Source organism: Pipistrellus hanaki (genome assembly GCF_964339955.1).
Source record: "Pipistrellus hanaki genome assembly, chromosome: 3".
Taxonomy (NCBI): Eukaryota; Metazoa; Chordata; class Mammalia; order Chiroptera; family Vespertilionidae; genus Pipistrellus; species Pipistrellus hanaki.
In genome coordinates this window covers 39,863,835-39,876,886 of record NC_140505.1, presented here as the reverse complement: position 1 = coordinate 39,876,886, position 13,052 = coordinate 39,863,835, and the positions used below count along the sequence as shown (strand labels likewise).

The 13,052-nt window shown below is 36.6% G+C and overlaps 1 protein-coding gene across 2 annotated transcripts in view; it reads left to right on the top strand.

Moving 5' to 3' along the window:
- Positions 1-13,052, top strand: part of GPR180 (G protein-coupled receptor 180) — a 32,505-nt gene that overhangs the window by 4,469 nt on the left and 14,984 nt on the right. Inside the window, exon 3 of one of the 2 annotated variants that reach the window (XM_084876728.1) lies at positions 9,029-9,229. The exons of the other annotated variant lie outside the window; for it this stretch is intronic. Within the exon in view, the coding sequence (XP_084732854.1) occupies positions 9,029-9,229 (201 nt within the window). The remainder of the gene's footprint in view (positions 1-9,028; positions 9,230-13,052) is intronic. 2 annotated transcript variants of the gene reach the window in all.

The following is a 13,052-nucleotide window of genomic DNA, read 5'->3' as shown; positions in this document are numbered from 1 at the left end:
TGTCAAATAGTTCCTTATGTATACATGTCAGCAATGATGTCTGGATGATGGACAGATGGTGGCAATGTGGGTCCGACCCTCTCTGGTTTGGTCCTGGGCAACCTGCAGCAACACACAGCTGCTGACTGCTAGCATGGCCAGGCGTCGTTAGTGTCTTCCATCTCTGGGCTGTTTCTCCTCTTCTCTTCATGCTCGGAGCAGACCTGACAACTCTTCTCTGTTGCAGGAATCCCCCTGGTCTTGGAGTAGTTTTCTGGAAATATACAAGCATATTCTCGATCAAAAGTTAATAAAGGAATCTTTTCTATAAAATTGACTTGGGATCCTTTTTATTTTTGCCCAAACGATTTTCCTTTGGCTTATTTTGACACCATGTGTGATTTTCATGGGTGTCTTGCTGTTAGCATTACAAATGAAAATTAATTTTCTACAGTAAAAATTTTCTAGATGTAATTTACAGGGTATTTTCCCTTACATGATATTATCCTACTCTTCCTCCCTCCCTTTTTTTTAATGGATGCTTTTGTAAATTTTGTAATGCAGTCTTAATAACTTTAAATTTTAAGTTTTTGCACAAAAATAAGACTGCTTTATATTCATTTCATGTTAAGCAAATTTTATTGTGAGATGCACTACCAACAGAAATTTTAGTTAATACTTTAGGAATAGCTTTCTGTCCAGTACACTTAAATTTTCTTGGATGTTCACTTATTTCTATTAACCAATTTAAATTAACATGAAAACTTTATTACTATTTTACTGTCAAATTTAATACTCTAACAACAATCTTAGTTTACCCTGTAAGTATTAGTGGAAAGGATTATTTTCATTCTTGAGTAGGCCCTGAATATTCCTGGTGCTATGCCGGATTTAGATATGGGGCAGCTGCTGTTGGCAAGTCTCCGTCTGTTACCTGGGTCTCTATCTGAGCTGGGCCAAGTCTCTGTCTGTTACCCGAGTCTCGATCTGAGTTGAGCATGGGAAACAAAGCAGCCATGGAAGCAGGAGACCTCCCTCCGAAGGGGTGAGGGTTCAGGTCCCTGCAAGATTGGTGGGGAAGGAGGGGTGTGAGGGTCTGTGCCCCACCTCTGTTGATCTCCACGTTCTCTCCTGATGGCCCCTCTGCGACTGTGCCTGTCTTAGGTTGTTCCTTCCCTGAGGAATCTTACCCGTCTCTGGCTAACCAGTCAACCTCTGGGGCCAAGCAGGGTGATTTGAGATTCAGTTCTGTTTCCTTGGTAGCTATGCCCCCATGGCCTCCTCGCCCAGCTCCTGTCTTGGGATTCCCTCGCCTGTTGGTGGGCCCAGCACTGATCACATATCTCGGAGGACTCAGCTCCAGGGAGGGCCCAGCTCACGCCATTGGGCGACAGACAGATCCATGGTATCAGCCACCACGAGGTTTCAACGTCAGCATGAACAGAAAGCTCAGGCAACAACTGTGGACAGTTGGATTGTAAAAGGAGGGTCCCTCTTAGCCAAATGGGCAAGAGGGGACAATATAGAATGCTCTAGTGCAGTGATTCCCAAAGTGGTCTATATCGACCCCCAGGGGTCTATGACAACCTGCCAGGGGTCTACGTCAGCGAAAAAAAAATTTGGGGGTCCATGAAATGAAAATGGAGGTCCACGATAGTGGATCTCAACATACACTGATAGTACCTATTTACTTACATCATATTATCTTATAATATAAAAACATATAAATTATTTATAAAAGTACCTATGAAGTAAAAAATTTATTATATATGTTTATAAAATTGTGTAAGTTGTAGGATAAAAACCTGCACATAATGATATACCAGTATCATCTTGTTACAAGCATACGCGCAGTAAACATTCTTGCCAATTTTTGTCTCAAAGCTTCGCGAACTTGCACCGACTTGTTCAATTCGTCACTCTATAAATATGAATGTGAGAAAAATACGTTCATTCGTTTCCTGAATCTTGAATAGGAAAGTGCTGAGAAAATATTTAAAAAAATATAAACTGGTAGTTTATCATACAAATTATAGTGAATCAGTGTTATTTTGTTTGAGAATGCCGGAGAAAAGTAGGTACATTATTTTTTATTAAATTTTAACACTAAACTTCACTACAGTTAGAAATTTACAAAAAAATCAATATCAGGTAAGTAGGGGGTCTACCCAAAACCGAAAAACATGGCAAGGGGTCTACGGCACAAACAAGTTTGGGAACCTCTGCTCTAGTGCCTTCCCAGTGCCTTAATTCCTTCTGAAAGGGATTAAATCCTTTCATGTCCTTTTTAAAATTGCTGCCAAACATTCAGAGAATTGGTTTGTAAGTTTTTTTTTTTGGGGGGGGGGGGGGCGGTAATAATAACTTGGCCAACAGCTGTTGTGAAATATCAAAAATTATAACGGCATTGTAGGATAATATCATGTAAGGATATTCTTTGCTCTGGGCCCTGGCAATTCAATTTCAAATTGGCTGTCAGTTTCTCTTTGTAACTTTATATAAACTGCAGATATATTTTCATCCAGTAGCAGCACAGAGTGAATTATAACATTTGTTGAATACTTATTATATGCCAGCACTGAGCTAAGCACTAAACAGGTATTATCTCAGTTAATTGTATTAATTTGGCCCAAGTGATGCTGTTTTGCAACATGTTATTGGAACATAGGACCTCGTCATGTGGTGACACAGTATGTCATTTTAGGATGTACCAGCACCACATCATTTGTAAACCTTTAGGTTTGCCTCTAGAGAGGGACTGCTTTTATTCTAGTTACCTGTATCCTTGAGCTCTTTCATTCTCATCAACTCTATCTCATGCATTAGGGTGTTAGCCATCCAGAGTGCGTACAAACTTTTTAATTTAGAAATGACAAACATGTCTCATTCTACCCACTTCATTAGGAATATGAAGCATCCATGAGAAAAAATGGAAATTATCTCTCTTCCCTTTTCTCCCCTATGTGTTCTCTATCCTGTTTTCCATATTGATGGATCTCTGAATCTTCTTTTATTCTAGTTAAGTAAAAACACTGCCATTTCTAAACACCCAGTCTTCCTAGCCTTAGCAGCTCTCCGGTTCCCTCACAAGGCAGTGAGCCAGAATAGGGATAAGAGTAGAAGTCTCTAGTCCTTGACACTCTTTGTGGGGATCTTTTATTTAGATTTGTCAGATGACATTGACAGTATGCTGAAGAAGTCTGAATGACTTAAGGAGAGATAGTTATATAAAGTTAGATACTTCAACCTTGAATTTTAGGACTTACCTGAGAAAATCATGCAAATGCTCATTATCAGTAGTCTTTTTTTTTAATATATTTATATATACCAGTTTGCTCCACATTTGTATAAATAGTCCTTGCCCATCCAAACCGGGTCCTCTTCCAGTATTCCCAGTTGTAGGAACTGGCACCACCATCCATCTCAGACACAAGCTGGAAACCAGGGAGTTTTCCAGTACTCCCCTCTCCGAATATCTCTTGAATTCATCTAATTTCCTTCATCTCCACCTCTACCATATTATTCCAGATTGTCATAATCTCTTGGCTATACTGTTGCAGTAGCTTCCTGCCTGGTCACTGCAGCCATGCCGATCCTTCTCTGTCTGGCCATTGCTTACCGGCCCCTCCCCACCAGCTTCCTTTCACAGTAATGCCTCCTCCTGCCTCATTTTATTTGTAGTGCTTGTTTAATTTTAATGTTATTCTGGACTTTTGTACAGGCTTTCCTCTTATTATTCCCTCCCTTCTTTGGCTCCTCCCTTTTCTAAGTTAACACTTGAGGTTTTTGTGTGTGTGTGTTTTTTAAATATATTTTATTGATTTTTTACAGAGAGGAAGGGAGAGGGATAGAGAGCTAGAAACATCAATGAGAGAGAAACATCGACCAGCTGCCTCTTGCACACTCCCTACTGGGGATGTGCCCTCAACTAATATACATGCCCTTAACCGGAATTGAACCTGGGACCTTTCAGTTCACAGACCGACACTCTATCCACTGAGCCAAACCGATTTCAGCAACACTTGAGTTTTTATACCCTCTTGTTTTCCCTACGGCACTTAATATAGTTACCACCTTTCATTTTATTTATTTGTTATAAAAGCTATCAGTAAGAGTACCTGTGCTCTTTTGGTCTATTCATTCATTCACTGAGCACTTCTATTGTTTCATGTATTATGCTAGGCACTAGTGATAAATCATGGACCAAAATACTGACACACTTGAGTCCATAAGGCTAGGGGGTGACAGGAAAGAATCTCATCACTGTAAATGTTATATTGCAACTGTGATAAGTATTATGGATGTTAGTTATGTGGTTAACTATGAGAATGAGAATTCAGGATTAATAAGCGTTTAGTAAATATTTGTAGGATGAATTATCATAGAGCTTAGTGCTTGAGGGTTTTTTTGGTTGGCAGGTGGTTTACTTTGTATTGGATACCTCAAAGTCTTTTTCTTTCTCCAATAAAAATTTACTAGGTAGTTTAAAGTTTTGAGCTGTAGGAAGGAGTTGTTTCTTTATATCATTTGGCCAGAATTATACCAAATACTATATATACTTGCAAAAGCATAATTTTTGTATCAGTCATAATATGCCTTCAGTCACAGAACTTAGGTATACAGGAAGACAGCATAGTACAATGGAAAGACTGCTAAACTGAGAATCACTGCTAGTGACTTGCACTTTTACTTTGAGCCACACTTATCTGTTCAACAAGGAAGCTGGACTAATTTTTTCTAAGGTTTCTGAAACTCCTAAAATACTATGATTCTAATTATAATTCTTTAGGATGGAGTTACATATACATAGGGCTGTAACATATAAAACCTCTTGCTGTTGTTTCTTTTTTTATTTTCCTTTTCAATTTTCCACTCTCTTGAGTAAAAGAGTATTCTTTGGAATTATTGGAACAGAAGATCTCAAGAAACAGGAATTTTTGAGGAAGAACATTTGTTAAATTTTGAGTCCTGAAGTAAATTAAGTACTAGTGAGACATAAATCACTTTCTACTTATTTCATCAGTTCTTTTTCCAATAACAAAAGCCAAGTTTTAAGAAAATGTATATTCCCTAACATATATATATATATATATATATATATATATATATATATATATATGTGTGTGTGTGTGTGTGTGTGTGTGTGTATGTGTGTGTGTGTTAGTTGTTATTGTTTAGGAGCACTGGTGCACTGAAACAAAAAGTATACCCTTAAATTCATGTCAGTGTAATAGTACTACATTTTAAAATAATTTATTGTAAAATTAATTTTTATTTTTTGGACATTAATGAGATTTTAAGAATTAATAGTCTTTCACCTACTTAGTAATGAGTTCATTAACTATTCCTAATGCCTGTGTAAAACCTTACTGCTGCTATGAACAATGAAAAGACTAGCAGATTTGAAAAATCCCCTATTGTCAAATGTGGCTTGTCAGTTGAGTATACATACATTTGCCCAAATGAATGTTTGAAAAATTAGTTTTTAGTCGTCCTTTGTTCTCTTTTAGTAATGTCATAAAGCATCAGCTTTAAAAATGATAAAATATTTTGTAGGTCTTAAAGCAAGCACTGAAAATAAGTTTATGTAAAAAAATTTAGCAAGGAGGTTAAGAATAATTTACTATCAGATTAGAAGAGCTAAATATAATTTTGCATATAAAACATATTCAATAATGTCTTTGTACATCATGTGCATATATTTTCTTTTGTACATTTGTTATGTTTATAATTCCTTTAAAAGTTTTAGTATATTCTGTGTATTTCTGTTAACAGTATTAATTTCCTTTTATGATATTCATGCATTCGGTGGCTGGGGGGTCCCTCAGCCTGGCCTGTGCCCTCTCGCAGTCCGTGCTGCCACAGAGGCAAGTGGTGAGCCAGCTTCTGGCTGAGTGGTGCTTTCCCTGTGGGAGCCCACTGACCACCAGGGGGCAGCTCCTGCATTGAGCGTCTGCCCCCTGGTGGTCACTGCACATCATAGCAACCAGGCGTTCCTCCATTCGGTCAATTTGTGTATTAGCCTTTTATTATAATTAGCCATGTAACATTATTCTCTGCAATTCAAGTGTGTTTTTTTTAAAAAATATTTGAGGTACTAATTACATCGGCATAGAACATGTGTGCTGTGCTGTGCTGTAGTCTTTTGTCTCAAAAACAGTGAATATACAGTTTTGTCAAAAGGCTTGTTTCCCAGGCTTGCTGAAAAAGGCAGCAAGACAAAAAGTTGAGGCTGTAACACTTTCTGAAGCACACTCTTATTTTAATATGATGTAAGTCTGCATAACTGAAAATGATACATTAAAAAGTGTATTGGTTAAAATAATAATGGCTAGTTTTTATATTGTTTTATCTAAGAGGAAATTACAAAAAGGTAAGCTACTCACGTTGTTTTGAACACAAATTAACCTAAAGGTAGTGTGTAAGACACTACTTTCCTTTTTATAAAATGATAAATAGAACAGCAACATTGCAGAGCTGGTATATAATGAGGTCCAAATTATGTAACTGCAAGCTGTATATTTCTAAAACCTTATTTCTGAGTCATGTATGTATGTATGTATGTATGTATTTTTTAATGTGTTTTTGTTGATTTCAGAGAGGAAGGAAGAGGGAGAGAGATATAGAAACATCAGTGATGAGAGAGAATCATTAATCAGCTGCCTGCTGCATGCCCCACATTGGAGATGTGCCCTGACCAGAATTGAACTGTTCATAGATCAATGCTCAACCACTGAGCCACATGGGCTGGCGAGCCACGTATTGATTATATATTGAATTCTTACTAAAGGTCTTTAAATATTTAACAGAAATCAGAGTCTTTGTTACATTTTCCAGCAGCTATACAGTCAAAAAACAATAGTATAAATGTCAGCTAAATTTAGATAGTCAGAAAAATAATGCTGTAGTATTGTTGATAAAATCATCTTGTCCATTTTAACTGCTATTAATGAAATTCCCAGTTAAAAAGTCCAAGTCTTTAAAATTTGAATCCTGACTAGATGCATCAGTATTTCACTTATAAAGACAACCTTATATGAATAACGTTTTTCCAATTTTTTATTAGGAACATTTTCAGTCATACAGAAAAGTTGAAAGTAAGTACAACCACCACTTGTACATCCTTTGCTTAGATTCAGTAATTGTTAATACTTTGTTACATTTGCTTTGTAGTTGGCATGCTGTGCAGGAAGTCTAGAGTTAGGAATCAGGCCTATAATAATTCTAAATTTTAAGAATACTTGACTTCGTATAGAATCAGACTCTTTACATAGCATTTTCATATACTGTCTCATTTGTTCCTCTCAAGAATCTGTGCTAGCTAGGGCAGGTATCTTAATTGTACTACTGAAAAACAAATTTAGAGAGGTTAAGTAATTTATTTGCTGAGTCATATGTTGTTAAGTATTAGGGCTAAGACTTGCTCTTTACATAGTGTGTGAGACACTACTCTCCTTTAACTTGGTGATGGTGTTAGTAAGTACATCTTAGGTCAGAATCATAGATTTGAATTGAGAAGGTATCTTAAACATCATTTAATGTTTCTCAAAGGAAGTTCTATTGGTATTTTGGGAGGAACAGGTCTTTTTTTGTGAGACTTTACTTTTGGATTGCATGAGGCTTAGCATAGCCCCCTCCAAGTATCTTCTCAACTATTATGACAATAAAACTGTCTCTACACATTTTCAGATTCCCTGGAAGGAAACAGGATTACCCTGAATTGAGAAATAAAATATTTTTTTAGTGTAACCATCCTGTTTTAAAGAAAGGAAAAGGAGAATAAACCTTTATTCAGCAACAATCATATGACAGATACCACACCAAGTGACATATAATTTGGTCCTCATCAATTCTTTGCTCTAAGTATTACCTTCATTTTACAGCTGAGGAAAGTGAGGCATTGCTTATGTAAGTTGCCCAAGGTCACATGGAGGGTAAGTATTGGAGCCAGGATCAAGTACAGCTTTGTGTGATGCCAACATTCATGAGTCCCCTCTCTCCCACCATTATATAGACCTGACCCAGTGTAATAACTCTGAATCACTGCTAGTGACTTATAATCCTCCTCCTCCTCCTTCTCCTGTTTTTTTTGTTTTGTTTTGTGTGGGTTTTTTTGGTTTTGTTTTTGTTTTTGTTTTTTTGCTTTTAATGCCTTTTTAAAGAATTGACAATTAGAAAAAGATTTTGGAAAATCTTTTGAAGGTATTTGTCAGTCATAATTATTAGATATGATTTTCTAAGTTGAATGTTTCCTTTTAAATTTAACTCAAATCAGTAGTTTTCAAAAATGTCATTGTGTTGGTTACACAGCATTTTGAATGTATTTAATGCCACATAATTGAACACTTAAAAATCATTCAAATGGTAACTTGCTTTTGGTATATTTTACCACAATGCAATATACAGATCATGTATCATAGAAACCTATATAATCTTATTAATCAATGTTAAGATCATGTGCACGTGAAACCTATGTAATCTTATTATCCGATGTCACCCCAGTAAATTTAATTTAAAAATTTTAATGTCACTAACCAACTTGAAAATTTTGAAACATTTAAAATTAAAAATCAGAGTTTCAGCAAAACCATTCTACTCATTTGTGGTGTTATATACAATAGTACTATCATAGTGCTTCCTTTGGTTAAGATACATTATTTCATTATTTTTCTCTGTTTCATAATATACAGACCATATACCAATACTGCAACAAGGTTTGAATTTCTAAGGCTATAAGAATTAAACAAGAGGTCTGGCTGGTGTGGCTCAGTGATTGAGCTTCAACCTATGAACTGGGAGATTGTGGTTCAATTCCAGGTCAGGGCGCATGCCCAGATTTGGGGCTTGATCCCTAGGAGGGGGCATGCAGGAGGCAGTGATTCTCTCTCATCATTGATATTTCTATCTCTTTCTATTTCTCCCATCCTCTTTGAATTCAAATCAATAAAAATAAAAATAAAAACCTTTAAAGAAAAAGAGAAAGTTTTAACTTCAATCAAATACATGTGAGAGTTTTGCTTTAAAAGTGCTATCTTCTTTCTCTTTAAAGTGACCATGAATCAGACTGAACATAATCTGACAATATCCCAGATTCCGTATCCACAAACATGGCACGTATTTTACGCAGACAAGTATACATGCAAAGATGACAATGAGAATTCTCAAGTGGAAGATATACCATTTGAAATGATGTTACTAAACCCAGATGCTGAAGGGAATCCACTTGATCATTTTAGTGCTGGAGAATCTGGTAAGAATATACATTTAAATATATATTCTAAATAAAGAAAGAGATTAGTAGTATGCACAAATTTCTTTAATGTTCTTATATATTAAAAATTAAAAACTTATGTGTCTAATAGAAAAATGATTAAATGAATCTTATAGCATTTTAATAGCTATATTATTAAGTGAAAAAAGCAAAACACTAAATTTTATATGACTTGAAGTATGTTAGGAAATGTAGAAAAGAAGTACATCATATTAACAGATTGTTAACATATGTTAAGTAGTAGAAATTTAGAATTTTATTGTATACTATATATTCTAAATCTTTTAAAAGTGATTACCTAGCATTATTTTTTTGATGTTGCAAATATTTTATTATTATTTATTTAATCTATATTGTTCAGATTATTACAGTTGTTTCTCTTTTATCCCCCCATAGCTCCCCTCCACCTGGTTCTGACCCCATCCCTTACCCTTAACCTCACATCCCCCCGCCACTGTCCTCATCCTTAGGAGTATGATTTTTGTCCAATCTCTTCCTGCATTCCCCACACCCCTTTCCGCAGATTGTCAGTCCACTCCCTTTCTATGCCCCTGATTCTATTATATTCACCAGTTTATTCTGTTCATCAGATTTTTTTATTCACTTGATTTTTAGATTCACTTGTTGATAGATATGTATTTGTTGTTCATAATTTTTATCTTTGACTTTTTCTTCTTCCTCTTAAAGAATACCTTTCATCCCTGGACGGTTTGGCTCAGTAGATAGAGTGTTAACCTGTGGATTTAAGTGCCCCAAGTTCTATCCCAGTCAAGGACATGTACCTTGGTTGTGGGCACATATCCAGTAGAGGGTGTGCAGGAGGCAGCTGATCGATGTTTCTCTTTGATGTTTCTAACTCTCTATCCCTCTCCCTTCCTATCTGTAAAAAAATCAATAAAATATACTTTTAAAAAAAGAAATACCATTCAGCATTTCATATAATATTGGTTTGTCGGTGATGAACCCCTTTAGTTGTTTCTTACCTGTGAAGCTCTTTATCTGACCTTCAATTCTGAATGATAGCTTTGCTGGGTAGAGTAATCTTGGTTGTAGGTTCTTGCTATTCATCACTTTGAATATTTCTTGACACTCCCGTCTGGCCTGCATAGTTTCTGTTGAGAAATCAGCTGACAATCGTATGGGTGCTCCCTTGTAGGTAACTGTTTTTCTCTTGCTGCTTTTAATATTCTCTTTTTGTCTTTTGCTCTTGGCATTTTAATTATGATGTGTCTTGGTATGGTCCTCTTTGGATTCCTTTTGTTTGGGATTCTTTGTGCTTTCTGGACTTGTAAGTCTATTTCTTTCACCAGGTGAGGGAAGTTTTCAGTCATTATTTCCTCAAATAGGTTTTCAGTATCAAATAGGTTTTCAGTATCTTGCTCTCTCTCTTCTTGGCACCCCCATAATTTGTTTGTTGGTACCTTTGAAGTTGTCCCAGAGGCTTCTTACACTATCTTCAACTTTTTGGATTCTTTTTACTTTTTTCTATCTGGGTTGAGTGTTTTTTGCTTCTTTGTATTTCAAATCTTTGACTTGATTCTTATGATCCTTTAGTCTGCTATTGGATCTCTGTATATTATTCTTTATTTCAGTCAGTGTATGCTTAATTTCTAGTTGATCCTTTTTAATATCCTCGAGGGTCTCACTAAATTTATCGGCAGTTTCTAGAAAATTCTTGAAAACCCTATAACCATAATTTTGAGCTCTAAATTCTCCATTTCTTTCATATGTGACCTGCTTCTTTGTCCTCATTTTGGCTGCTTCTCTGTGTAGATAGTGGCTTTGTGTGCTAGGTGTCCTGTAGGACCCAGTGGGTCAGCTTCCCCAGTTATCTGAGGTGGATACTCTTGGTTGAACCCCTTTGTGGGCTGTGTGAACAGTTTTGTTGTAGTTAAGCCTTAATTGTTGTTGGTATCACTGGGAGGAATTGACCTCCAGGCCAATTGGCTGTGAAGGTCAGCTGTATCTACGAAGGGAGAACTGTGCTGGGGACACCCTTATGAGGCAAGAACTTGCTTTAGTGGGGCTTCGGTGCTCACTGAGTCTACCACCTTAGTGTGTCCCTTATGGATCTGAGGAGTTGTAATCTGGATTGTCCCATTCTGGCCACTAGGTACACTGGGTCTTGGAAATCTAAGTAGGTGCTAATTTAGCCTCTGCCTGAGGCCACCCAGCAGGAGGTACAGAGAAATCTGCAGATTTCTCTTCTTTGTTTGTATTTTGGAGGTGCCCAGATGAGGTCCAGCTGTGAAGCAATGCAAGCTGCTGTGGGGCCTTGGGCCTTCTTTTGGATGTTCTGGGTCTCTCTGACTCAGCTGTAGTTTGTTAGGTAACTTTAGATTTCAAAGGACCAGGCCATTCATATGAAAAACCTCTGCACACAGCTTGAGTGGGGCATGATCTCAGGGCAGAGCAAACAGCAATGGCTTCCTGTCAGCCCTGCCTTAAGAGGCCCTCCAGTTTCTCTCAGTATGAGTCTGGGTGCCCAGAGTCTCGCCCAGAACTGGAGTTGGAGCTTATTTCTTCCTCCTGATTAAAAAAGACATCTGGGTACTCAGTTGCCAGCCCTTTCCATGTGTGCACACCTCCATTCCTCTGCACTTTACTTCCGCAGCTCCTCTTAGTCTCAGTATGCTTTTCTCTTTCCTTCTAGTTGTAGAATTTCCACTCAGCCAGCCTTCCTTTGGTTTTGAATGATGTCAACTTTGTCTTTTAGTTGTAGTTTTGAAGTTGTTGTATGAGGTGACAAGTTCAGGTTTTTACCTGTGCCATCATCTTGGTTTCTCAGCCTTATTTTTATAAACAGAAAAATATTAGTAAGTTAAATAAATGAAATTGGAAACTTATGACTATCCTTTTAATAGGTTGCTTGAGCAGATTTAAGGATTTTATTTAGTGGAGCTTTCAACTATTTTAAGAATGATCAAAGTTTATAATGCTTTCCAAAATTAGGTGTACTCCCATGAAGTTTTTCATAAAATTCTTAGGTTGATTGCATGGCACTACTGAAGTGAGATACTTAGCCCAAACAGAAATGAATGATTTCTTGTGATTCATGTTAGACATGCCAGAATGTATCCTAATATATTTGCAAATTAACATGTCAGAATGAAAACTAAGACCTGTAGGCCATCTGTGAAAGAAAATAAGATTAATGAGTTCATTAGCCATTCGGAAGCATCAGTCTGCTTAGAGAAAAATTTAATCCCGTTACATCTCATTGGCCATCAAGGTGGATGGGTGGAGGTAGAATAGGAGCTGAGGCAACATTATACAAAACTGATTGTTTAGTTCAAAATATAAATGCCACAGAAAAGCAACTCAAGGAGCATGTGTTAAGAACAACAGGTTACAAGTAAATGTATGAAGAGACCAATTTTTAAAAAAATATCTTTTGGTCTGAAAAATATATATCTATATAGTGACAAAATGAAATGCTAAATGTTTTTCAATAGTTAATTCCGAAAGTTTTTTGTGTAAAGGAAATTATACAAGGGTAAGCTACTCAAGAACATTTTAAGGCAAATTAACCTAAAGGTTAAACTTTACTTAATGGTAGTTCGGATCATTGTATAGTATTATTGGAAGTTATATCAGTCCTACTAATGGTAGTTTGGATCATAGTGTTGCCAGTAGAAATAAGAAAAGCTTTTTTATGGATCCACCATGGGAGGTTGAGGTGGAGGTATAAGATTTATTGGGGTTGAAATGAAAAACACCCCCCAGGTTCCTGGAGTATCATCTCTACCTGACCTACTGTAGAATATGAACAGCCTTGTTTCCATCAAGCCCAGAACAAAGG